Source organism: Chamaea fasciata, unplaced genomic scaffold, assembly GCF_029207755.1.
Source record: "Chamaea fasciata isolate MVZ Bird 193981 ecotype frontalis unplaced genomic scaffold, bChaFas1.0.hap1 SCAF_4, whole genome shotgun sequence".
Taxonomy (NCBI): Eukaryota; Metazoa; Chordata; class Aves; order Passeriformes; family Sylviidae; genus Chamaea; species Chamaea fasciata.
In genome coordinates this window covers 173,646-201,069 of record NW_027094089.1, presented here as the reverse complement: position 1 = coordinate 201,069, position 27,424 = coordinate 173,646, and the positions used below count along the sequence as shown (strand labels likewise).

At 48.9% G+C, this 27,424-nt stretch overlaps 1 protein-coding gene across 7 annotated transcripts in view; it reads left to right on the top strand.

Annotated features, from left to right (window-relative positions):
- Nucleotides 1-27,119, top strand: part of ALPK2 (alpha kinase 2) — a 54,847-nt gene extending 27,728 nt beyond the window's left edge. Inside the window, exons 12-28 of one of the 7 annotated variants that reach the window (XR_010720452.1) lie at nt 16,401-18,972; nt 19,051-19,092; nt 19,183-19,352; nt 19,431-19,509; nt 19,587-20,643; nt 20,722-20,763; nt 20,854-20,993; nt 21,102-21,180; nt 21,258-22,342; nt 22,421-22,462; nt 22,553-22,722; nt 22,806-22,884; nt 22,962-24,033; nt 25,197-25,419; nt 25,582-25,649; nt 25,736-25,810; nt 26,980-27,119. Coding sequence is in view for 1 of the 7 variants with exons in the window: in XM_066180627.1 (XP_066036724.1) it covers nt 16,310-16,346 (37 nt within the window). In the remaining 6 variants the exon portion in view is untranslated. The other 6 variants (XR_010720448.1, XR_010720449.1, XR_010720447.1 and 3 more) reach the window with 6 other exon arrangements.
- Nucleotides 27,120-27,424: the final 305 nt, after the last annotated feature.

The following is a 27,424-nucleotide window of genomic DNA, read 5'->3' as shown; positions in this document are numbered from 1 at the left end:
TCAGTGGCTTTGAGTGCCCTTACAGACAAGGGAGATGGACAGCACCCGAGAAAGTGATCTGTACTATTCTAGAGACAAATTCCTGAGGAGAGGGATGAGTCATCTCTGCACGGGCCTGTGTCTTTCTCTAATTGGTGGAGACAGCCGAAAATCAGCACCAGACTTTTATAGCTATGTCAGGCCCGAGGAATCACAATGCTGGGGACTATATTTGACTTTCATATACTTGTTTTTAGCAGCATTTCTGAGTACAAGCCCACATACAAGACAGCTGAGTTGGTCTGTACTCCTGGTCCCACTGCCCTTGTGCTACTCCATGCACGTTCTTCTGGGACACATCAGCACCTGTGCATCAGGCAATTAAGCTCTAGGATCCATAGCTGTGGTGCTCATCTCTGCACAGGCTGGGTGTTTCAGAGTGTCTCTCTGCGTGTTTAGCCTGCTCGCCAAATAACGGTTCTGCACACTCTCAGTGAGTAGAAAACATCCCATGAAAGATTATGTGGACTAAGGAGTGGATTGAGAGCACACAAACATGCTGCACAGGGACTTGTAACCCATGGAAATTCAGTTATATGCCATCATCACATCTGAATGCTGCAGAGAGGCAGAGAAAACAGAGAAGGAGCACATGGAAGGGAGGAGGCTAGAAACCAGGGCTGGGATGAACAGCAGTAGCCTTTCCTTTTTGTAAGTACTGAAAATTGAACTTTCTGGCTCAAAAGAGAATCCTCTGTGGACTGGTTAGAAGCCCCTTGGGAGGGGATGCAGTTGTCTTTTTTGTGCCAAGAGGTGAGAATGAAATATCTTGTTTTAGTGCTTTTCAACTCCCCTCTCATTTATTTTTAAGCTCAGAAATGCATTCCCATTTTACATACTGGGGAGAATTTGCTCCCCATGTGTAGGAAACCCAGACTCTCCAATAGTCTTCTGGATCTGGGTCTGCTTTAGCAACAGTGTCAAGGAAATTAAAGCCTACAAAAGGCTCATTCTCTGAGAACTCTTCCCTGGGTTTAGCCTTCTCATCAATCCTTTTTTGTGTAGGGAGCACAGTGCTCACAGATCAGCATCCAGTGTCGAAGTGCCCGCCCAGAGGTGACACCAAGGCACCCCGATGAGCTGCTGCCCACCTGTACTGACCCACCTGAACCACCAGCCTGCTCTTCACAGTGTAACAGGGGTCTCCTCACCCTGTGATCTGTATATCTTATCTGGGTCTTCTTCCCAATTGTAATATAGTTCAACCAGTGTTTATAGGTCAGGGCAGACTTAGTAGGGCTCTGGATTGGTTTAATTCTTGATTTACATCTAATCAAACATCAGGGAATGGTTTGTGATAGTGCCACGAGCTGGCAGTAGAAGCTGGGTTCTGAGTGTCCTTTGCTGGTGGACAGAACAGCAGAGAAGTGGACCTTCAGTCTGGTCTGGTTACCAGATCAGACTGTTCCGTTTCTCCAGTGTGATTATTACAACAGTAATAATCTGGCATTCCCATCCCTGCAAGCCTAGAAATGCTTGGGCATGGCTGACATCCAGGGGATTTTCATGTCCCACTGGTTCTGTCTGTGTTTTGAGTCTGTAGTACTGCAGTGGGACAGAGCTGAGCATTTGAACACACACACACACAGAACAGGCAGTTGTGCAGATCTACAGGTGAGGCTCCTGTGCAATCCCAGCCATGAAGGAGGCATCTCTGAAAGAAGGAGAGGAGCTGCAGCACACCCTGAGCATCACATGGAAGAGTTTTTGGAATTAATGATGGCAAAGACCCAGTCATGCTAGAACATTCTGTCAATAAGGATGCAGCTGTAGCCCTGAGGTCCACGGGGCTGGTTTTGGGAAATCTGCCCGTGCTGCCACTGGTGAGAGTGAGAAATGAATGCCAAAGGGTCAGAGGTGCTGTACCTGGCTTTCTAATTCATCCCAGTGTGGTGTCTTCCCTTACCTTTCCTCATACACATTTCATTCAGCTTTCTCTCTGCAGCAGAGAGGAAGGATCAGGCAAGATCCTATTAATGAAGCTCCCTGAGAAAAAGCCTGGCAATCTTGTTCAGAGCAGAGAGCCCAGAAATCCTGGCAGAAGGACTTGACTTCACTGCAGAACACGTAAGGAGAAAGCAAGGCAGCTGATGCCACTGCAAACAGGCAATTTATAGTCCCTCAGCTATGTGGAAGATTCCAGCAAATCAATAGGAATATTTCCATGACAAAATATAATGAAGGAAAGAGAAATGGCTACTAGTTTTTGGTACTGCTAGGGGAAAAAACCCCAAAATAATGGGAAAGTTATAGGAAGAAAACAAAGCATAATCATCAGAGAAAAATCCCCTTTTTGCCTCTCTTCTGCTGGACATCTGTGTAAAGAACATTATTGGGATGTTCCAATGCAGAGGAGCATTGTGAAGAACAAGAGTGTTTTCAAGAGGGTTTTTTGAGGTGGGTCAAAGAACCTGTCTTTCCATACAGCCAGACCTGGAAGCATTCCTTGTCCCCTGGGAAGTCTGTCAGCTTCCCCACCACCCACCCAATTTTTAAAAAGAATAAACATTCAGGGTGGTTTGCACTGCCCTAACAAAAGCCTAATCTCTTTCCAAGTGCAGGTAGGGATCCCTAGGTCCAAGACATTAAATCCTGTTAAATTACACAGTTGAGTCCTGGGCACGTATGGATATTTTGGTAGGCTGAACTGCTTAGTGTTGGAAATTCACCTGCACTATTTTATTTTTGTTAATATCTTTTAGCATTTCCTTTTCCTCACATGAATTTTGCACAGGAAGGCACTTACCATCGGAGGCAGCAGCCAAAGGATCCTCTGGTGTGTTGTTAGGGCTTGGCAGAACCGGAGTTCTCTTGCAGGACATTTTGCTGACTGTACTCGAATCTTTGGAGTCCTGGTTTCTTTTCTGAGTTCCCAGCAGTGGGCAGCTGCTGCAAGCCTCTGCTTCCAGTGGACACCTTTCCCTCTCCCTTTATGGGATCCTGAGGTTTTAAAGTAAACAGTTCATTCTTGTTCTGATAAGTCATATTAAAATATTGATCTGGGGGAGGGAGATGACCCTCGCTGCACTGAGCCAGAGTCACCTTTAGTCAGACTAAAGAGTGGAAAAAAAGCTTTGAGACCTCAATTTTCTCTGTTCCTTCAGAGAGCACATGTGGGGAGGGAAAAATGCAAAAGATAAGGGGGTTTCAGCTCTTTGTTTTGCTGAACCCTGAGATGAAGAGTGTTTACTCTGGCTGCATATTAATTACTTACTTCTGCCAGTGAGACTGATTTCATCAGTTCCTCAGGTCACAGTGCTCATCTCATGTTCACTTCTGGGTTTGCCAATCTTTTTTCTTTCTTAAATTTTGGTGTACTGTCTACTTTGCTTGGGAATTTTCAGATTTTACTTTCCAGCATGCCTAGGAGGTGGGGGGGGGGGGGGGGGGGGAAAGCCTGGCTTCGGTTGAGCCTGTCTGAACACCACTGGCAAACCCAGGAAAGGTACACACCTCCCAGGACCTCATCCAACAATGAGACCATTGCATAAACCTCCACATTTGGGGACTGATGAATTCCATATTTTTTTGTGAAGGCTAAAGTAGGATTTGGACCTGAGATTTTCTCTGAACATGAAATAAAGTCACATTTTGGGTATGAGAACATTTGCTAGTTAACTAGCAGGTGTTTCATCACTTACTTCCATTACCATACTTCTGTTCCATCAGAACATTTTCGAACAGTCTGAAGTAATAGTTTGGGGGTTTAGGAAGCAAAGTTTTCAATATAAATACTTCACAAAAGTGAGGAACCAGGTCACTACTGATTTTGGCTGGATGTGTCCATCCAGCAGCAGAAAACCACCATGAAATCAAATGTGGAAAACATTCTGTGTCTTGCCCTCTCCTCCTTACACCCTCTTTGTTACCAGTTAATGATACATCTCTTTTGCTTAATGCTGTCTTGGACTGCAGGTCTGTCATGGCAAGAATAATCTACTGTTTCCTAAAATGCTGATTTCTAATCCCAGTCCTGTTATGTAAATAGTATTTTCTTGTTTGGGACTGGTGCATGCACACAGTGTAAAGATGACTAAAGTACTGTTACTACTAGTTCAGAGTTTGCCCTAGTAGTAGAACAAGTTTTGGGGGAAGTAGGTATCTAAAAATGACCTGCACAGTTATATCAGCGTCCTGTGTGCAAACTGCTTATGCTACTCTGAAAGTATTTGAAATCTACAGAAGGTACCTGACATTATGCTTCATCAGAAAAAGAGGACAAAAGACCTCATATTAGAAAGAAAACCAACCCAAAACCAAAATGCCACATGTCGTTCAAAACTAGCAGAGAAAACCTAAAATGTGCTACTTTTAATCACAGCAGAAAGACCACTTACTTGGTGTTTGTGGGTTGTGTTTCTGGGGAACAAAAAAAGAGCAGTTTCCCTCAAAATGGGGGTCTGCGACTGTACACTGGTCACTCCACAGGGAACCTGGGGAAAGTCTGGAACTGCATTGCAACATCCAGTACTGCTGCAGACTGGTTGGGGTCCAGTTCACTGAAATGAAATGCCAAAGTATTGGGAAATTCCTGGAAAAACAAAAGGAACTGGTTTGTTTAAATGTTGCTAAAGGTGACATAGGGACAGATAATGCAACATATGTTGCACATACACCTGAGGGCCTGATTCTTCCCTTGGAAATATGTAGCTATGACCCCAGGCAAAATCATCTAACTTGGAAGTGCAGTCTAACTGTGAGGCTGGCAGGGCCCGGAGCAGAGGGCTGAGCCCTGTGATCCCTAAAAGTCCCTTCCAGCCTAAATGATTCTGTTGCTTCCATTTTGTATGCAGAGCTCCTGGTGTTGCTAGACAAAGGACACAATTTGACCCCTACAAAAGTTCTTTCCTCTCATCTTTCTTACATATAATGCGGAGGATATGTTGAAGGAAATGGAAATCACAGGGATGGTGTCTTTTCTGTGTGGAAACAGAGGAAGAATAGCTTCAAAACCGAAGGAATAACTGCAGGGGCAAAAACCTGTGCTGTATCTTTGTGGCTTTACTCCAGCACATAATCAATGCTCTTCAACTGATTTGGGGCTGGCTATTTCATCCATGGAAAAATCCTGTCATGGTCCCACCAGCCGTGGGCATGGCTCCCTTGGCTTAAACTTCCAGACAAATCTGGGTCAAAGATTTAGGCCAGAATCTTTTATGGAGAAAAAATACATATATCCAACAGTGGAACTGAATTTATCCCTTTGCTTTCCTAATGTCAGTGCCTGTGCTGACTCACATCACTTTTGGATATGGCCATATAATTTTTGAGAGGACATTGCTACAGGAATTCTTGGGCTCAGAGTAGACAAAGGTGGTGTTTATCAGCTTATTCCAGAATACTGCAGCATTCAAGGGGCACATTTACCACAATCTCATGGACAGAGGTAAGGGCTACGAGTGCTGAGACAGCTCAGATCCCAGAGGAGAAATGCTGTGATCCTTGTCAGTCAATGGCCACTGGTTAAATATTACCTGTGCTGGTCACTCCGATGGCTGGGTAGAGAAAGATTAACTCAGAGCAGTAGACAGTTGAGCAAAGGTCTTTAACCTGGAAGCCATGATCTCTTCTGATTTCTGCTGGGGATCAGTAAACTAAATTGATTTGAGTTTCCCAATCATCAAACTCATTGCGTCAGTTCTGGATCGTGCTGGCATTTCCTGTAACCATTCACCCTCTGACAGAGAGAATCCAGGTTGGGAATTATCTTCAGATTAGGAGAGTAAGGTTTGGCTGACGATGTACCCATCCATAACTTTGCTGTTTCCACAGCAAAGTAGTTGTGGGCAGAATTTAAGCAATTCTGCAGTAAGCAGAAGGCTAACACAAAAAACTTGTATTTACCAGTCCCTCAGGGCGACTCCTCTTCCCCCAGGAGACCTGCTGGCTTTGCAGACAGGTGTGCTGGGCACACCAGGGTGCGAGGGATGCCCTAGGGTGGGTGTGAGGGAGCACTTCCTGCTCTGTTAGTGTCCCCTGGGCCACACACGAGGACAAGCAACTTCATTAATTTTTTGTCTCTGCAAGTAAAACTCCTGTTTAAATCCACTTCTCAGAACTTGAAGAGACTTTGGCGACCTGAACTCTGTCAGACCCTAGTCTCTGTGCCTGGGGCTGAGGGTGGCTCTGCTGAGGGGCCCTGTGCCCTGCCCCTGTCCCTCCGTGAGCCCAGCCCCAGTACCAAGGCCTGGGGCAGGTCTGAGGCAGAGTTTGGGGGCAGGGTGGACAGGGCACTCGGTGCCCCTGGCATGCTGCAGCCAGCTGTAATGAACTGTTAGTTGTTTTAACTGCAGCGCTCCAGTACAGCCAGGAACGGTCCCGGTGTGGCTCCCATGTCTCAGGAGATCCCTGTCAGCATCTCACGCAGGTGCTAGCTTTGCTCTTTTGAGGAAAACAAAAAATCAGTTTGGCCCCTTGAAAAATTGCAAAGACAAAGTTTTTATAGTGGTTTTATAACTCCATGCTGATGTTCTACCCTCCCCTGGCCCAGTGGTGACTGGAGGAGCTCCCAACAGCTAGCCTGGCCACCAGTAGGGCTTAAAGTCAGGCCTAGAAGTGGCCAAGATAAGGCCAGTTAAACCCAGCTTGGCTTTCCTGTTCTATATTCATCTGCTCCTAATCTCCCAGTGACACAGAAAAACAGTGCAACTGTGATGGCAATGTTTTGGAGACAGTGGTGACAAAGTAACAAAGAATGAGCCATCGAGTGTTTTGTGTGACATTGCAGGCACTTTCCTTGCTAAATGGAAGCTTCACACGGATTTCATATTTAGTCTAACCTGTTTTACCAACTCATTTACCAACCTATATAGCATGAAATTGCATTTCCCGTGGCTATTTCAGTCCTGTCGGCTATGGCTCTGCTGAACTGAAGCATTTTTCACAAAATCCTGATTTCAAGACCTCAGAGAGAAAGAAGCAGTTATTTTTCCCCAGTCTGTCCCTGTGGGTAGTCCAAATGAACAGGTTTGAGGAGCAGGCTGTGGCTGCTCAGTTGCAGCTGGTCTTTAATTGGGTTGGTGTAGGTGCTGAGCATCATTAGGTGTTCAAAGATAGTTTGAGTGAAAAGGACTAAAGTGGGGAGGACGTGAAGCAGCAGCTTTTGTGAGAGTTGAAGTGCTCTCTTTCCACAAGGAAAGCATTTGTAGAATGCAAACTGGAGAATGCTCCAGAATGGATTTGCTTCCAGTGGGCAGAGGCTGGTTGTCAGTGGCAGCCTGAGCACTTGTTAACTGGCCAGGGATGACTGGGAACTTTCCATGTCAAAACTAGGGAGTCCCAGAATAGTTTGAGTGGAAGGGGACCTTAAGTATCATCTCATTCCACCCTCATGTGCAGGCATGCCTTCCACTGTCCCAGGTTGCTCCAAGCTCTGTCCAGCCTGGCCTGGGACACTGCCAGGGATGGGGCAGCCACAGCTTCTCTGGGCACCCTGTGCCAGGGCCTCACCACCCTCACAGCTGAGAATTTCTTCCCAATATCCCATCTAACCCTGCCTTCTGGAAGTGGGAAGCCATTCCGTGTGTCCTGTGAGCCCAGGCCCTTGTCCCAAGTCCATCCCCATTCCTCCTGTGAGCCCCTTAAGTGCTGCAAGGCTGCTGTGTTGCAGGAAGCCTGCATACAGAAACAGCAGGGGGCTGAAATATGGATCTTGAGCTCAAAATAAAGTGAGCATCGGCAATTCCTGACCTAGCACTGGGAATTGCAACATTACGTCCCAAAGGAATGGAAAGAACGCTTCTTAATCTACTGTACAGGCTGTAGAAACAGGCGTGGGCATCGCGCAGGTGTTCAGGCACGCTGGGAGTTAATTAGTCCTGATTGAGATCAGCTGTGAGGGTGGCTCAGGACCTTCGTAACTGTTTTTCGGTCTAAAGTGATTTTCAGTGTGGTGAGAGCTTCAGAGTGTGTTCTGCCAAGTTAGAGAAGTTTACCCATTACATTGGATATTAAATTTACTGTTGGATAACTACAGCTCTGGAGTTCCTAAGACTGCTCTTCTAGACTGACTTACCTGGAGAAAGTTAAAACTGACAAATATGTGGACTTCTAGTTTGTGGTTGGAATGGGATGACTCTGAGGTTCCTGTACGCGGCAATTAAAATAAGTGGTGGTGTGCCTTGGCACGGATTAGATTTGGTGAGCTTTATAGAATGATTATCTGTGGGAAAGTGATGGATCAGAAAGAATTAACTTGAAAAGTTTTGGCCTGCCTGCCAGCATCTTTGTGCTCTCCGAGGATAGCTTAGAAACAGAAAATAGAAATAAAAAAGGGTGTGGTTAGTGAATCAGAGGTGGCCTCGTGTTTCAGCCTCTGGATGATCAAGGGTGATGGTGTCTGGATCCTGGACGCTTCTACCTGTTTTGTGTTCCAGGGCTTTTTCAAGATCAGCTCTCGGAAATCAATGGGTTTGTACTGTCCTCACTAAGCACCGTGGCACAGAGCTCCCCAATGTCTTTAGCTAAAATGTAATCCCAAATACTGTGTAATGGACTAGGTTAAGGTGTTCATGTGCCTGCACTTTAGAGCCCCCATGTGATGTTTGTACCAGCATCTGCAGCTTCAGTGTATGAGAAACAGGACCAGTGTGAACACTGGTGCACCAGTAACTGGGGCAAGAGGTTACCTTCTCTCTGTTTTGGGAGCCCTTGGCTGGAGCTCTGTCACTGCGTGGTTGAAGGGTGGCTGCAGAGTGCCAGCTGCCACCGGCACCCACTCAGGGTGTGCCGTGAAGCTGAGGGAGGGCTGGGAGCCCTTGCAGGCCAACGCTGTGTTTCCAGGCAGGCTTGGGGGGCTGAGGCGGAGCAGGGCCCGCGAGGAGCCTTGTGCTGCCCCGGGGATTGTGGCACCTGCCTGGTTAATGGGGCCAGGGCAGGCTGCTGGCTCTGTCCCCTGGGCAGTGAATGCTCCTGCGGGGAAAGGGCTGTCCACAAGGCTTCAGGGCATGCGTTCGCCGGCATTAGAGAACAAAGAACAGCCTCTCTCCTCTCCTCTCCCTCGCTGTGAAAACAGACACAGTCACTAACCTGCTGTTCCGTGTCCGCCTTTGTCCCGCACACCGTGGCGTTGTCACTGGGCAAACGGGGCTGGCCAGGGTTGAGCTGGGCTTAAAAGGACACAGGTTCTTGTTGGGTGGGGAGGGGAGGAGTGCCCAGCTCTGTAAGGAAACATCTGGCTGTCTTTAGCCACTAGGAACTGCAAGCACGACCTGCCTGTGTAATCACATACCAGTTCAGCTCACCAGAGCTTGAAATCTATTACCATAACCTCTCAAGGTTTCTCAGTTACACAATGTTGTCCTCAGAACACAGTTAAAGAAAAATTATTTTGAGAATTCCTTTTTTGTGTTTCATTTCTAGCTGTTTCACGGTGTTAGTAATATTATTGATTGAGAGAAGAACTAGTTTGCTGGTTAAATGTTTTTGGTTTTTGGTGATTTTGTTTGTTTGTTTGTTTTTTTAATTTTTAATGGAAAAATGAGACCCAACAGTGAAAAGTAACCTTTTTTTTAAGAAACAGAAACTAAGGGAGAAGGGAGGAAAATTCTGTTTGATTTCCAGCAAATGCCCACTTTAAATATCCATGTATTGATATTCTTATTTGGAGATACTGCTAAGGTGTTTCAGGTTTGGGGTTTTTTTGGACCAAAGGTATGTGCTCTATCAATCTGTATCAGTCTCACCAGAGGTTATATGTCACAGCCACTGCAGAGCCCTTTAATGCTGTATGGGACCCCCGCCCCCCCCTTTTGCTGAATCATTGGTGTCAGCTTGCTGTGTTTGGGAGTGTGTTTATTTTAAAAGCTAAAATTTTCTACCAGTTCTAAAACAAAACACTTTCCAGCCTCTTGGAATTTTTCTGTTGTATTGGAGAACAATTCAATGTGTGCAATTCTCGTTTTAGTGATCTTGGTGAGTTAATTTTTATTTTTATTATATAGGAGATAGAATGTGCCCATTTAGAGATTAAGAAACAATTACCTAATTTGGTACCCAAGTGAAGACTCTTAAACTATGCAGTTTGCAGTCATTTCAACATTATTTACTTCCAAGGCTTATTCAGGGATTCAGAGATTATTCTCTCTGTTTACCAAGAAAAACCCCAACTTTTAATTAATTCTTGCAGGATTAATTCTGTATGAACTGAAGTTTAGAACTCACTTGCGGTTCCTAGAATACTCCTGAAAACTCAGTTTTCTTCCTCAGAAGTTTATTATGGAAAAAACAAAACACCACATATACAAATCTGAATCTTTATCCCCGGTGGAAAGCGAGTTATTTCCTCCAGATATCAGCTGATGCTTTTCCAACTTACCTGAGCGCTTTCTCCCAGTGCCCAGGCTGTGGAGCTGTCTTTGGCATGGGATGGGGTGGCCCTGGTCCGTGCCTGAGCTCCAGCTGCAGGTGTGGCTGCAGGGCTGGACGGGCCGTGCCTGGAGCTGGGCTCTGCCAATGATCCCGGGATATCCCAGCTCTCCAGCACCGTGGGTGGCGTTCCCAGGGCTGGCACCTGGGCTGCTCTGTGGCCTGGGATGGACCACCCACGGCGGCTGCAGGGCCTGGCACGGGAGGGTCCCAGAGCTGTGGGGTCACAGCTGCTGGGGACACATGGACAGAGATCTCTGGGGGCTGGCTGAGAGGGGCTGGGACCGTGACGTCTGACCACGGGCCAGGCTGGGCTGTGCTCACTGCAGGGTGGCAGGGACACGGGTGTGTGGGTGTGGTGACACATGGCTGCTAGTGGCACAGCTCGTGTGTGCCCAGTGTGCCTGGTGAATGAAGGTACCATCTGCCCATGGCTGGCGTGTTGGAGCTATTTCACATACGTGAGCGGGAGCATGTTAAACATTAATCACTCCTCTCAAGCCTCTGTGGGCATGGGCCTGGGCTCTGTTTTACCCAGGTCAGTGAACACGCTCTGGGGCCATGTTTGAAGCTAAGTGGTCGTGTGGCAAGATGCCATATGTTTCACAATTATTAAATGCTAGTAGAACATTCCTGGGTGCTAGTGGAATGTAAAGTCCAGTTTTAATTTAGTATCAGTGAGTAACTTAACTAGACATGGGTACCATACTGCTGTGACAAGCAGTCTGGGAAATTCCTGAAGTTTGTTGAGGATAATTTCTCATCCCAAGGGCTCAGTGAGCCAGCTAGGAAAGGTGCTCTGCCATGGGGGTTTGTGAATAGAGGACTCATGGCAGGAGTGATGGTCCTGATCACAGTGACCATGAAATGGTTCTATTTAAATTTTCTGGTGCAGTTACAAAAAGCAGAGCTGTCACCCTGGATTTCACGAGAGCAAAGTTTAAGCTGCCAGGGAGTTGCCTCAGGGAGCCCCGAGTGCTGGTCAGGTTTGAATAAAAGGTGTTCAGGAGAGGCAATGCCCACCTTCAGGCAGAAGCCAGGCAGGTGGGGTAGGTTGCCAGCATGGCTGAACGGGGCACACTGCTCTCTGGAAGCCAGGCCCGGTGTCACAGCAAGAGGACAGCTGTGGTTTGCCAGTGGCGTGCTTGGGTCTCAGTTCAAGGGCTCGTACTGTTCAACGCTGTTGCCCAGGATCTGGGTGCAGGAGTGGAATGCACCAGGAGTGAGTTTGCTGAGGATGCTGAAGTGGGAGGTGCTGTGGGTTTGAGGGTTGAGAGGCCTTGCAGAGGGAGCTAGATAGGTGGAATGTTGGGCAATCATCAGTGGCAGGAAATCTAACAAACAGCAGCACTGCTGGCAGGAGAATTCCTGGTGGTTTCCACAGGGCCTGGATTTCACCCAGTATGTACTAGTGCAGCACTTACTGTGTGAAGTAAAGGATTTTGCTGAAAAGCATAAAGATTAATGACCGTACCTGCTGGGAGGTCTCTCAAAGTCAGGCAGTGACAGCCACAGGTTTGTGAGAACTGGCTGTCTCACCTTTACCCAAACTGGGAATTTTTCATCAAAGGAAGTTTTCCTGAAATGCATCATTTGACAAAGTATTTCCACTCGGCTGAAAATTTCAAACTTAAAAAAGCTTCTATTTAATTTGTAACTGCATTTTTATTTAACTTCTGAAAGCTGGCATGAGTATGGCAGTTTGAATTAACGTTGCTTTTTAAGTATTATTTAAAGTTACGCTTTTATTTACATGAAGTCTTGGGGGCTTTGTGGTTGTTTTTTTTAAAAATCATCTTTAGATAGTATGGTTTGAGGACAAGAACAGGAGGAAGCTGAGTGAGGGTTACTGTGTACAGCTTATGTGTGTTTGCTGATCCAGCACCTAGTGAAGTAATGGGTGCTGGATTAAGTCCTTTTTTTTTTTTTTTTAATATCACGATTTTGGTGCTGTGCTACATGTCTGAAACTATACTTTACTGATAGAAAAGTTTCCCCACTATGCCACAGCTACGCTAGTAAACTGAGAACATGTTCTGGCTTCTCTGGGGTGCCCCCTCTGTGTGCACAGAAGGTGTTGAAAGGCCTAGGGTTGCCTTGTGCCTCTCCCAGGCTGTTTCTGCCCCAGTCCCTTTCCCTGCTGATATGAGCAGACTCCCTCCTGCTGAGCTGAAAGGAGTTCAGGAATGGATGTGGCACTTTCTTGGTGCTTTCTTGTCACATGGTGCCAGGTAAGAGCTCTGAAAGGTGGTGTTAAGCAAACTTGGAAGCAATGTTCCATCAGTGTTGTCAGAACCAGGCCCAGCCGTGCACTGCTCCAAGTGGCTGCCTGGGGAGAAAATAGGGTTTTATCATCGGAAAGAAAAATCCCAGACTGGGTACGAGTGCTGCTGATGATAGAAGACTGTGTTTGCCACATGACAAATGATGACTTGGTAGCAAGAATAAGGTGAATTGAGATGATTTGTGTACTCCACAAACCTATGTTTGTTTACAATAAATGTATCGCTATATAGTGGGCATGTGTTACCGAACCATGCTTGAGGTGAATGCACCCGAGGCCAGAGATTCAGGGACTGGCTCTGAGCCGAGTTTCCTGGCTCCTGCATTCAAGCCCTGAGAGACACTAGACAGAAAAGGACAAATTCCTTAGGAAATTTGGTCTCTTAGGGAAGCAGGGACAGTTTTGTTGTTGGGTTTTTTTTTTCATCTAAGTGAGAGATTAAGTAAAAACTTGTTTCTAGGAATCCACACTGGTGGAGATTCAAATTCTCAGGAATTACTCTGTTGTTTTATTTAAAGGGTGTGTACTACAATTGATTTCAGGGCATCATGACATTTACAAAAGGGCTTTTTGCAAGAAGGCTACTAATCTAGGTGAGGAAAGACATCATCCAGAATTTAAGGTGATTCCTGCTATTCTCCAGGAAATTTGTGTGTGTCAAAGGAGGAAGATCTGGAAGGCACACGGGAGAGGCAGAGCAGACAAACCGCAGTGGGTGCATGGTCAAGCTCATGACCTCCCCTTTGGGACAGATGGGCACGTTGCTTTGTATGGGCAAATGTTGGGCTTCAGGCTCCAAGTGTCCCCAGGGTTGGGAACCCAGGAGGGTGGGTGGTACAGCTCCTAAAGACATTGAAGTGATGACAATAACTGACTTGTGGCCTTATCAACAGGAAGCAGTAGCAGCTTTTAGCTGCAGGCAGTAGGAAGCTGTGGAGCTAGAGCTGAGACACCAGAGCTGGAGGAGACACAAAGATGGTAGGGTTTGGGGTGAAACCCCTGTGGGGCTGGTCTAGGGAATATGGAGCCGGGATGGGAACTGCGTGACTGGAACTGAAATCACTGTAAGGGCTGGGATAGGGATTGTAGAGCTGTTGCTACAGTAAGGATTAGCAGGCTGGGGCTGAAATGTGGGTACAAGAGCTGTGCTGAGACAACACAGAGCTAGAGCTAAACCAAAAATCATACTCTGAGAACCAAAAGCAGCATCATGTGCCACTGCTGGGAAGACGTGGAGACAAAAGTGAAACAGAAGAGCTGGCAGTGAAATAAAGCTTGTGGGACTGAAGCTGAAATCACAGGCTGGAATGGGGACTGCAGTGCTGCAATTGCAATCACTGTTCAAAGGGGAGAATGAGTCTAGACCTGGGAAGTGACCATGAAATGGGACACATACCCAGGGGCTGATAATGGAATAAAGATTACTGGGATGGGGGGGAGTAGCGTTTCTAGAGCTGAAGCTGAAACCGCACAACTGGAGACAAAAAAAACCCCGTTATCTCAACCTGGAGCAGCTACACCTGGCGGACACGGGGAAAAGAGGATCTGGAGCTGGAAAAACTGAGCTGGCAGTGAAATAAAGCTTGTGGGTAATGAGCTGAAATCACTGGGGTGGTGAAGGTGATGCTAGGGCTGGAGCTCAAGTCACTTCTAGCGTGACACAAAAAGTGTAGGACTGACGAGGAGACCGTAGGATTCGCGTGCTGAAATGACTGTAGGCCTGTGATATTGATGTTGGGGCTGGGTCTTGAGCCCGAAAATGGGAGAGGGTGTGGAGGGCTGAAAAGGGATTGCTTTAAGATAGCTCCTGAAACGCCGGCGCTGTTGGGATATTGCCTGGGTACGGGATAGCCACTGTAGGGCTGGGGCTGAAATCACCGTGGGGCTGGGATATTGACTGCGGGGGAGGGCATAGACACGGTAGGGTCACAGCTGAATTGTTGCTGCGCTGGGGCCAAGTCGAAGACCCTGCCCAGGGGAGAAGGGCGGAGCCGCGGGCGACGGTCCTGCCTCCATCCCGGGCCGCGTGATGCTCGGAGGCAGCCGAGGCCGGGCAGTACCGCGGGCGCGGGGCGGGTCCCGAGTGCACGGCGCCGGGACCCCACCGGGGCGTTCCTCACCGAGCCCATAGAGCAGCAGCTACTTCCGCCACCCTTTTGAATCCCCGCGATTGGCGGGCTCGCTGAGGCATCGGCAGTGCTGATTGGACAGCGGGCCCCGGGAACCGCCCCCGCCCCCCGGCCCGCGCTGAGGGCCCGGGGCCTCCGCCCTCAGACCGGCTCCGGCCCCACCTGGCCCCGCTCCCCCGGCGTCGGCAGCGACCCGGGCTCTGCCCCGGCCTCCCCGGCCCATGCTGTAGTAGATTTCAGTTTGGTTTGTGTCTGAGAAGTGGGATTTGTGATGGAGAGGTGCTGTTGGGAAGAAAGGATGGAGTAAATCTGCTCCGGGAATGTGCAAGGAAGAACTACGTTGCAGCAGAGGGCAGTATTTATAAACTGTATCTATATTTCCCTGTAATTCTGGGTGTTTGGATTTAGCCTGGACTTGTCAGCTAAGTCATAAACAAGCCAATCCAGCTACTGTACTCCCAATGAATGTTTGAAACACTTCCATAGAAAGACAACGTAGTAATGATTCCAAAGGAGAAAATGTAAATGAAGGGCAACGATTGCTGGGAAATTTCCTTAGGAATTATGAACCTCACACATCTGGAATTTAGGAGGTGGAATCCCAGTTTCAGCCTTGGGCACCTGCGGGAGAAGAGGGGTCCTTATCCCTAGCAAGGAAAGCCCGGTGCCCCGGCGTGTCAGTGCAGACAATAAACTGTCCGGGGGATGAGCGCACACACACCAGTCCCCTCTGCCCTGCCCCGACACTCGGACTGGCGGCAGCTGCAGGTGAGAGCTGTCACAGGATCGTGAGGGGACAGAGCAGCCCCAGGTGAGAGCTGTCACACTGATGAGGGGACAGGTGGAAGCTGTAAAGGATAACGAGGGGGCGGGTCCTGCCGGCACTGCTTTAAGAGGGGAGCCCGAGCTCAGTTTGGCACGGAGCTGCGGGAGGAGAGGGGTTTATGCTGGGCTCCCAGGTGAGGCTCATGGAAGGATGCTGAGCTCATCTCACAGGGGCTGCGGGAGGCCTTGGACGTGGAACATTACTTCAGGAGGTGCTGAGGGACAAACCTTTGTGCCCAGCAGCAGCAGCACAAAAGGTTGAAATAGGTTTTGATTTTGCATGTCATAATGGGATTGGTGTATATGGTGTGGTAGTGTTGTTTAAAGACTTAAACTTTTATGTTTATATTTAAACTTTCAATGTGTTAAGTTAATGAATTGATACAGTTCCCAAGGTGTGGGCTTTTTCCTTTTTATTTGGTTAGAGGCATGTCTTTCTAACATTGGGGGCATTCTGGGTATATATTATAGAGTATTTTTAAGGGGATTGGACATGGGGTTATGTTTATTATATTCCGTAGTTTGACTAGGGGTAATAAGAGTTGGCTTTTTTTTGCTGGAATTTTTTTTTGGGTTATCTGTTTGAAAACTTATGTGTTTATGCAGTTAAGTGTAGTGGTGTTTCTGGTGTAACTCTTCAGCGTCTGTTATTGTTTGTGTGTTTTAGGTGGTCCACTTGTATTACACTGAGACGCCCTGACTGATTGGCCAACAGATCTGCTGAGATCATACATCGATGTTTGTTTTATTTATTGTAGCTAAATAAGAGACAGCAGCACAGTGACAGCAGGAAATTCCCAGAGGGTGAGGCGGCCTTCTGTGGCACCCGACGTGGATTCTCGTCCCCAGACGTCCAAGAGATAAGTGGAGGGTTCAGAGCCACAGAGGGGATGAAAGTGGAGTGCTGGGTCAGGGCTTGCTGGGGGGGGGTTTTGAGTCAGGTTTGGAGATAGGGATGTCCAAGATGTGCCAATTGAGAGTACAGGTGTACCAGCCCAACCCCACCCCTGACCCAAACCCGAAGGAGTAGCCCTAAAGACATGCCCGTTTCCCTGAGTGCAGGTACAGGCAGGAGCCCTTATGCAGGACAATGCCAGAAGGCCTGGCTGTGAGGTGCAGGGCTCTAAAGAAGTTGGGTTTAGAAGGGGGGAGGTGTAGCCACACACACAGAGGCTGAGGTAAAGGACTCAAGGACTAGAGAACACACAGTGAAAATTGGGGGTACAGCCTAGGATACAAGTCAGAGTACAGGTGTAGTGGCCCTCACAGCACTGCTACCAGCACACTTTCCCTGAGAGCAGGTGCAGGCAGCAATCTTAATGCAGGAATATACCAGAAGCTCTGACCTGTGCAGACACTGTCAGGCTAGGGCCAGGCAGAAAGCGATAGTGGGGAGCAGGATCCAACAGGGCTGGGGATAACGGGGGTTTCCCGCCCCACCCACCCTGGGATTCCCTGTCTCTCCGCAGCCGGTGGAAGTGCTCCTGATTCCCTCTCGAGGCGGCGGTTGGTAAGGCTTCGTGCCTTTTGCCACCGCAAAGAGTTCGGCTCTGTCAGCCTCTGCCCTGTCTCAGGGCCACGTTTCTTAGGGTAGGCAGGGAACAACTGTGGATGTACCTGTCCTGCGTGCGGGACAGCTCTTGGGACCCTAATGGTGCAGAGCGTCCCCGGCTGCAAGGTCTAGGGCTCTAAAGAAGCAGGGTTCAGAAGGGGGGGAGGAGTTTATACTGTCACACACAGAGGCAGAGGTAAAGGACTCAAGGACTAGAGAACACACAGTGAAAATTGGGGGTACAGCCTAGGATACAAGTCAGAATACAGGTGTAGTGGCCCTCACAGCACTGCTTCCAACACTGTTTCCCTGAGAGCAGGTGCAGGCAGCAATCCTAATGCTAGAAAATGCCAGAAGTCCTGAGAGGTGCAGGCAGTACCCCTAAGCTAGGGCCAGGCAGGAAGTGACAGTTGTGGGGCAGAGTCCACAGGGTTGAGGTTCACCGGGGATGTCCACCCTGCGTTCCTGTCCTGCTCTAACCGGGGATGCTCACAGCCCTAATGGAGGCCACGGTGGGTGGGCTCGGTGCCAGTAATGCCTCTAAGGCTTTGGCACTGCAAGTGTCAGCCTCCAAGCTCAGCTGAAGAACGCACGGGGCCCGAGGACCCGGTCCTGCTTAAGAGACAGTGAGTAGCAGAGCTGCTGGTTTTCGGCTGATGTGCAGCTAAGATTATGCTTTGATATTTGGTTTTCTTTATTGTAGCTGACAAGGAGACAGCAGCCCAGTGACAGGAGGAATTTCCCAGAGGCATAGGCGGCCTTCTTTGGCACCCGGCGTGGATTTACCTCCCCAGACATCAGAGTGATAAGTGGAGGGCTCGGAGCCATAGAGGGGACAAAAGCGGGGTGCCAGGCAGGGGTCACTGGGAGGGATTTTTTGAGTTGGTTTGGAGATGGGGATGTCCCAGATGTGACCCCTTAGGCTACATCAAGGGACAGTCCAATCCTGGATCCCAGTGCTGAGGTGTGCAGGGCAGAGCAGTCCCAGGGTGTGTTGTGTCTGTTGTGCACTCTGTGTCTTTTGGGTGTCTTGTGTTTGTTGTCTTTTCCCTTAGCCCTTTGAGGGGCCTATCTAAACCCCTGGCATCAATCTTAGCATCTCTGATCTCTGCATTCCAGGGCCAGGTGCCTTTGTCTCAGCTGCTCCGACAGGCATCAGAATCCATCTGTCTTCACAAGCATCCAGTCCGACGCCTTTTCAGGTCTTGTTCTGAGCTGTATTGACAGCCGTGCACCGCCCTGATCCATTCCGGCGGGTTAGGTCTTGTGAGAATGCAGTGACAGGTAGAGGATTCTGACCGTAGGATTCTCGGGCATCCATCTCTGCGTTTCTTGGGATAAGTCATCCCGATGGCATCTTGTTCCTGCAGGGTTCTCTGAGCCTGGCCAGCTCACCATCGGCCTTACCTCGATCATGTCATTCCAAGTTCTCTTGGTCCTCAGGGTCATTCTTCTTGCTGGAGTTTTCTGTCCCTGTTGTGTCCCCTCGTTTGTCCTGTGCTGTGTCACGGGTGTTGGTGTGTGTTTGGCCCGGAGCTGCTCTGCCTTGCTGCTCAGTCTGGGTGTAGGGCTAAGAGGGTAATAGTCCCGGGGGCTTGAAATTTGTCATGTGGGGTGTAGTTAGACTGTAGAAGGTTTTCCTAGATTGGCAGAAGATGTCTGGAGCTGTCAAGGTATCCTGCAGCACTCTGACTTTGGTCCGAACTTTGTTTCAGATGCTGAGGGATGAAATCTGTGGCAGAGCCTCCCATTCTGGGTGAGGGGGATCCTCTGTGAAGGTCAGTCCCTGTTTGTGTTTGCAGGGGAGGTGTAAATGGTGGCCGTGTTACAGCTCTGTTCTTTGTCTTTATTTTTAGGTGGTAAAGCTGGATCTCAGCAGTCAAGCTGACGTGGGCGAGGTGAGCAGTGATGGGTGGACAGAAGCAGTTGCTATTGTTCAAACCTCACTCGCTGGTGCAACTCTAAGCCTCCGTTATTGTGTGTTTTAGGGAGTCCACTCGCAGGAGGCCGAGCTCCCCTCTCACCAACGGGACGACAGACCTGGGTCACCTCACCCGTGAGCCCTCCGGGAGCATTCCAGGAGTCTGTGATGGAGCCTTGATCTTCTCCTTGTGAAGGCCCCATCCAGGTAGGCTTGGATAACGGCCGAGGAGTTGAGGTGAGTCAGGGAGGAGAAGGAGGGAGGGTCCCCTCAAGTTCCAGCGCTGCCACGTCACCCTGTCTGCTCTTTACCCAGGCAGACCCTGCGACGCCGGCGTTGGCCTCTGAGCGCAGCTGAAGCACGGGGCCGAGGACACAGGCAAGCTTGGGAGACTGTGAGTAGCAGAATTGTCGGGTTTTGGGTGATGTGCTGCTAAGGTCGTGCATTCATGTTTGGTTTTCTTTGTTGTAGCTACTAAGAGACAACAGCCCGGCGACAGCAGGCGTTTCCCTCAGGGAGAGGTGGCCTTCTTTGGCACCCGACGCAGATTCTCATGCCTGGACATCTGAAAGATAAGTAGAAGGCTTGGAGCTACAGAGGGGGGTCACTGGGAGGGACTTGAGTCAGGTTTGGAGATGGGGATGTCCCAGATGTGACCCCTTAGGCTACATCAAGGGACAGTCTCATCCTGGACCACCGTGCTGAGGTGTGCAGGGCAGAGCAGTCCCAGGGTGTGTTGTGTCATTTGTCTGTTGTGCACTCTGTGTCTTTTGGGTGTCTTGTCTTTCATGTCTTTTCCCTTAGCCCTACAAGGGGCCTATCAAAACCCCTGGCATCAATCTTAGCACTTCTGATCTCTGCATTCCTCAGCCAGGTGCTTTTGACTTTGGTGCTCGGACACTCATCAGAATCCATCTCTCTTCACAAGCATCCAGTCCGACGCCTTTTCAGGTCTTGTTCTGAGCTGTACTGACAGCCGTGCACCGCCCTGATCCATTCCGGCGGGTTAGGTCTTGTGAGAATGCAGTGACAGGTAGAGGATTCTGACCGTAGGATTCTCGGGCATCCATCTCTGCGTTTCTTGGGATAAGTCATCCCGATGGCATCTTGTTCCTGCAGGGTTCTCTGAGCCTGGCCAGCTCACCTTCCGTCTCGCCTCGGTCATCTCATTCCGAGTTCTCTGGACCCTCCGGGTCATTCTTCTTGCCGGAGTTTTCTGTCCCTGTTGTGTCCCCTCGTTTGTCCTGTGCTGTGTCACGGGTGTTGGTGTGTGTTTGGCCCGGAGCTGCTCTGCCTTGCTGCTCAGTCTGGGTGTAGGGGTAATAGGATAGTAGTGCCGGGGGCTTGAAATTTGTCATGTGGGATGTAGTTAGACTGTGGAAGGTTTTCCTAGATTGGCAGAAGATGTGTGGAGCTGTCAAGGTATCCTGCAGCACTCTGACTTTGGTCCGAACTTTTGTTTCAGATGCAGAGGGATGAAATCTGTGGCAGAGCCTCCCATTCTGGGTGAGGGGGATCCTCTGTGAAGGTCAGTCCCTGTTTGTGTTTGCAGGGGAGGTGTAAATGGTGGCTGTGTTACAGCTCTGTTCTTTGTCTTTATTTTTAGGTGGTAAAGCTGGATCTCAGCCGTCAAGCTGACGTGGGCGAGGTGAGCAGTGACGGGTGGACAGAAGCAGTTGCTATTGTTCAAGCCTCACTCGCTGGTGCAACTCTAAGCCTCCGTTCTTGTGTGTTTTAGGGAGTCCACTCGCAGGAGGCCGAGCTCCCCTCTCACCAACGGGACGACAGACCCGGGTCACCTCACCCGTGAGCCCTCCGGGAGCATTCCAGGAGTCTGTGATGGAGCCTTGATCTTCTCCTTGTGAAGGCCCCATCCAGGTAGGCTTGGATAACGGCCGAGGAGTTGAGGTGAGTCAGGGAGGAGAAGGAGGGATGGTCCCCTCAAGTTCCAGCGCTGCCACGTCACCTTGTCTGCTCTTTACCCAGGCAGACCCTGCGACGCCGGCGTTGGCCTCTGAGCGCAGCTGAAGCATGGGGCCGAGGACACAGGCAAGCTTGGGAGACTGTGAGTAGCAGAATTGTCGGGTTTTGGGTGATGTGCTGCTAAGATCACGCATTCATGTTTGGTTTTCTTTGTTGTAGCTGACTAAGAGACAACAGCCCGGCGACAGCAGGAATTTCCCTGAGGGCGGGGCAGCCTTCTTTGGCACCCAGCGTGGATTTGCCTCCCTGGATGCCTGAGAGATAAGTGGAGGGCTATGGCTCAGAGAGGGGATCGTTGTGGGGTGTTGGGGTCAGGGGTCCCCAGGAGGGATTCTTAAATCAGGTTTGGAGGGGAGGAAGTCCAAGATGTGACCCCTTAGGCTACATAAAGGGAAAATGACATTTTTGATCCTAATGCTGAGGTGTGCAGGGCAGAGCAGTCCCAGTGTGTGTTGTGTCACTTGTCTGTTGTGCACTCTGCGTCTTTTGGGTGTCTTGTCTTTCATGTCTTTTTCCTTAGCCCTACACGGGGCCTATCAAAACCCCTGGCATCAGTCTTAGCATCTCTGATCTCTGCATTCCTCAGCCAGGTGCTTTTGACTTTGGTGCTCGGACACTCATCAGAATCCATCTGTCTTCACAAGCATCCAGTCCGACGCCTTTTCAGGTCTTGTTCTGAGCTGTACTGACAGCCGTGCACCGCCCTGATCCATTCCGGCGGGTTAGGTCTTGTGAGAATGCAGTGACAGGTAGAGGATTCTGACCGTAGGATTCTCGGGCATCCATCTCTGCGTTTCCTGGGATAAGTCATCCCGATGGCATCTTGTTCCTGCAGGGTTCTCTGAGCCTGGCCAGCTCACCTTCCGTCTCGCCTCGGTCATCTCATTCCGAGTTCTCTGGACCCTCCGGGTCATTCTTCTTGCCGGAGTTTTCTGTCCCTGTTGTGTCCCCTCGTTTGTCCTGTGCTGTGTCACGGGTGTTGGTGTGCGTTTGGCCCGGAGCTGCTCTGCCTTGCTGCTCAGTCTGGGTGTAGGGGTAATAGGATAGTAGTGCCGGGGGCTTGAAATTTGTCATGTGGGATGTAGTTAGACTGTAGAAGGTTTTCCTAGATTGGCAGAAGATGTGTGGAGCTGTCAAGGTATCCTGCAGCACTCTGACTTTGGTCCGAACTTTTGTTTCAGATGCAGAGGGATGAAATCTGTGGCAGAGCCTCCCATTCTGGGTGAGGGGGATCCTCTGTGAAGGTCAGTCCCTGTTTCTGTTTGCAGGGGAGGTGTAAATGGTGGCCGTGTTACAGCTCTGTTCTTTGTCTTTATTTTTAGGTGGTAAAGCTGGATCTCAGCCGTCAAGCTGACGTGGGCGAGGTGAGCAGTGACGGGTGGACAGAAGCAGTTGCTATTGTTCAAGCCTCACTCGCTGGTGCAACTCTAAGCCTCCGTTATTGTGCGTTTTAGGGAGTCCACTCGCAGGAGGCCGAGCTCCCCTCTCACCAACGGGACGTCAGACCCGGGTCACCTCACCCGTGAGCCCTCCGGGAGCATTCCAGGAGTCTGTGATGGAGCCTTGATCTTCTCCTTGTGAAGGCCCCATCCAGGTAGGCTTGGATAACGGCCGAGGAGTTGAGGTGAGTCAGGGAGCAGGAGGAGGGAGGGTCCGGTCCCCTCAAGTTCCAGCGCTGCCACGTCACCCTGTCTGCTCTTTACCCAGGCAGACCCTGCGACGCCGGCGTTGGCCTCTGAGCGCAGCTGAAGCGCGGGCCCGAGGACACAGGCAAACTTAGGAGACTGTGAGTAGCAGAATTGTCGGGTTTTGGGTGATGTGCTGCTAAGGTCGTGCATTCATGTTTGGTTTTCTTTGTTGTAGCTACTAAGAGACAACAGCCCGGCGACAGCAGGCGTTTCCCTCAGGGAGAGGTGGCCTTCTTTGGCACCCGACGCAGATTCTCATGCCTGGACATCTGAAAGATAAGTAGAAGGCTTGGAGCTACAGAGGGGGGTCACTGGGAGGGACTTGAGTCAGGTTTGGAGACGGGGATGTCCCAGATGTGACCCCTTAGGCTACATCAAGGGACAGTCTCATCCTGGATCACAGTGCTGAGGTGTGCAGGGCAGAGCAGTCCCAGGGTGTGTTGTGTCATTTGTCTGTTGTGCACTCTGTGTCTTTTGGGTGTCTTGTCTTTCATGTCTTTTCCCTTAGCCCTACAAGGGGCCTATCAAAACCCCTGGCATCAATCTTAGCACTTCTGATCTCTGCATTCCTCAGCCAGGTGCTTTTGACTTTGGTGCTCGGACACTCATCAGAATCCATCTCTCTTCACAAGCATCCAGTCCGACGCCTTTTCAGGTCTTGTTCTGAGCTGTACTGACAGCCGTGCACCGCCCTGATCCATTCCGGCGGGTTAGGTCTTGTGAGAATGCAAAGACAGGTGGAGGATTCTGACTGTAGGATTCTCGGGCATCTATCTCTGCGTCTCTTGGGATAAGTCATCCCGATGGCATCTTGTTCCTGCAGGGTTCTCTGAGCCTGGCCAGCTCACCTTCCGTCTCGCCTCGGTCATCTCATTCCGAGTTCTCTGGACCCTCCGGGTCATTCTTCTTGCCGGAGTTTTCTGTCCCTGTTGTGTCCCCTCGTTTGTCCTGTGCTGTGTCACGGGTGTTGGTGTGTGTTTGGCCTGGAGCTGCTCTGCCTTGCTGCTCAGTCTGGGTGTAGGGGTACGAGGGTAATAGTCCTGGGGGCTTGAAATTTGTGATGTGGGGTGTGGTTAGACTGTAGAGGGTATTCCTAGATTGCCACAAGATGTGTGGAGCTGTCAAGGTATCCTGCAGCACTCTGACTGTTGTCCTGACTTTGTTTCAGATGCGGAGAGATGAAATCCGTGGCAGAGCCCCCCATCCTGGGTGAGGGGCTCCCCTGAGAAGATCGATCGCTATTCAAGGTGAGAGTCACACATTTCACATTTATTGGCACTCCAGTGCAGGCCACCTGCGTTTACAGCTTCAAACAGGTGAGTCCCTTGGTAACCCCCCTGGGCAGCAGCTGGAGCCTGCTCCGGGCTGGGCTGCGGGAGCAAACACTTGTGGCTGACACAGCTCCACACTGAGGGTACTTGGGAAAACACCTGCCTTGTCCTGGAATTTTTTTTTTTGAGCTTTTGACAAGGTTTTAATCATCACCTTGGTAAAAATAAATGGTAAGGACTGAAAACATGAGAGGCTGGCAGGTTATACGCACGAAAGACAACTTTTTTTTTCTTAAATATTTGTGCAGCCTATATCTTAATTTTGAGACTCTTTTTTGGTCAACTTTATTGTAAAAAAACCTTATTTTCAAGTTAGCTGCTTCAATAATGAATTTGTTTTACAAATACCCGCTAATGTCCGAAGGTTAAAGCACCAACACCAACATCCCACCTCTTTTATTTTTGCAGCAAAATTTTATCTTTACTAAACTTGAAACTTAATGTTTTTGCAGGTAGTAAGTTAAAAAAGGTGTTTATCTGCCCATCACTGATAGTCAAGGTCATGAAGAAATTGCTCTAGTGTTCTAAAATAAATACAGATTTTTAGGCCTCCCCCATTCTCTCTGACTAGCAACATGTGAATTGATTTTTGATCTCCTTTCTTTTGGTGTCTGTGGGTTTTAAGCTGCATGGAGAAGGTGTCTGTGGACATGGCACCCAGGGAATGGTGCTGGGAAGGGCAGGATGGAAAGGAGCTGCTCAGAAATCCAGAGCAGCAGTGGAGTGGGAGCTGGTGATCCTGCCTCGGTCTCACCCTCCTGGACAGTCTGTGCAGCGATAATATTCCCATTTTCCTTCCTGAACCTGGAGTTGGAGGAGAACAGAAGTCTTGGCATTGGTGGAAAGGGGAACTCCAGGGAAAAACTGCTGTTTGTGCTCTCAGAGAGCAGTGGGAAGAGCCTGGGAGAAATCCTGGCTGGCTGAGGGATCCTTGTGTCCCCTCTGGAATAAATTCCTGCGTCTCCTCAGACCTGCTGGTTTGCAGTAGAGTTTGGGCACCTTTCGCTGCAGCTGTGGTTCTTAATAACTGGAAGTCCATGGATTGCTGGGCGATTCCCATAAGTTCTCCTATTTTGTAGGAGCTGCACGGTGAGGTCAGCATTCTGAGGGAGGCCCTGGCACAGCTGCCAAGGGCAAGGAACGTGGAGCATCCCGGGGCTTCTCCCGCCCGAGTTTCTCCCGGAGCGTGCTGCGTGTCGTGCCGGATGTTTAACCCGGGTTTGGGGTGTTCTCCTGCAGTCCCAGCTCTAACTGCTGCCCCTGAGCCCCGGCCTTGCTCTGTCCCAGCACTGAACCTTGTAGGTGGGTGTGCTTTTCCAGCCCTTTAATCCCACGGGCAATCCCAGATTCCCGGAGCTCCCTGAGGCACAGCCTGGCCTCCCTCGCTGGGAGCTGCATTTCAGTCTGCCTGGACCAAGGACATCCTGTTTGTAACTTTATTCCTGTTTTTTTTTCCTCTTCCAGGTAGCTGGCAAAAAAAGGAGAGAGCCAGTAGGAAGTGAAGCCACTGGAAGGCCTTATCCCAGTCCAAGGTTCCCACTTTTCTCTCTGACTCCTGTATAATTGCCTGGCCATAACTGGACAGAGACTGTCAGTTTGATTTCCTGCCTTTTCCAAGAAATCCTTGCTGTCAGCCGGAGTGTGGTCCTGGTGTCCTCCTCCTCCTCCTCCTCCTCCTCCTGTTTTTGCCAAGGTGAATTTTGGTTATTGCAGGAATTGTGGCTCTTTTGTTCCACTGAAACTTGCCAACTCTGCTGAGAGTTTCAGATGTCAAATCCAAGTAAGATTGGAGTTTCTTTGCATTGGTACTCCCACAAAACACAGATCATTCTTGGATAGGAGTAACTGGACCTGTTGAATTCCCACTTCCCTTTAAAATTAGAGCAGAGGAAGCAGATTTTAAATCATCATTCCATGAACTTTCACCAACTTCATGACTCTTGCAAATGTTTTCAATGTTGGAAATTCCTGAGCTTGTTTTCCAGGCAAGCTGGGATTTAGATGTTATTCCTTCCTTTTATTTGATGTTTTTCTCTCTGATTTTAGTAAGGGAATATTTTTTTTTCCAATTTTCCATCCTAATTGGAATTTTTGTACCTTGTAGAGCCCATTTCCAAGGAAATTTACCCAATTAATGTTTGTAAATCAGGAATTGTCCAGCACCATATCCACAAAATTCTGTGAATTCCCAAAAAAACTTTGAAGTATTTATTTGCCATGATTCATCTCTTTGTAAAGTTCAATTTACTGCATTTTTAATTACATAAATGCCATTAAAACCTGAATCCAGGCCTAGCTGCTGTTCCTTGGACACAAGGGGCTGGTTCTTTCCTACCTTGGCACATTTGGATGTTTGTCCAAAATGAGCTTCCCACTACAATAGAATTTGTTTCCAAGCAGAAGTGGGAATTGTCTAGAAAACCTTATGTTCTGGGGGGCACTGGGTTTGTTTCCCTTATTGCTGCATAATTGTGGAAAGCCATGGCGCTTTTTTAGGCAGTGGCATGAGGTGAGAGCTGCATTTATTTAATTTTGTATTATTATTTTTGTTGTCGTTGGTTTTTTTTGTATTTTTATGCTCTTTTGTTGTGGTTTTTCTTGTTGTGTTTTGTGGTTTTTCAAAGACTTTTTCTTCCTTTTTTTAATTTTTTTTTTCTTTAGTTATTTATTTACTTGTTAAAACTACTTTTAGTTTTTTATTTTAATTTCTTATTTAATTTTTTTCCACTTTTTTGTGACTTTCAAATTTTTTTCTTTTGGTATTTTAATTTTATTTATTATTTTCTATAGTTTTGGTTTATTTTTTCATGTTTTCTTTGTTCCTTTTTTTTTTTTTCCCCCCATACTCTTTCTTCCCCCGAGCGTCTGGGAGTTTGGCTGTTGGCAAGAAAGATGAGAAATGACCTCCGTGCCCGCTGGACGTCCGGATGTAATAGAGAGCGCAGTTGGCAAAAGCTCTGTATTTTCTGCTCCATAAAACTCCTGAAGGGAGAAAGCTGTGACCACCGTGGTGCCGTTTTTTCCTTCCCAGCCCCGACCAGGTCTCCTCCTACCCGTGCACAGTGTTACCAGCAGCAGCCTGCTGTCCAGGCTGTCGAGGCGTATTTCAGAGGGAGCAATAGAAACAAAGTAGACGATTTATTTTGTAACTCTCCGACCCTGCTTGTTTATTAGCAAAGAACTCCAAAACAAAGCGAACAAAAAAAGAAAACCCACAAAATAAAATCCCCCACAACCCACCGAAAAAAAACCATACAGAAAGAGAAAATATGCCCATATTATCTAAATAAAGATTAAAACTTTACCC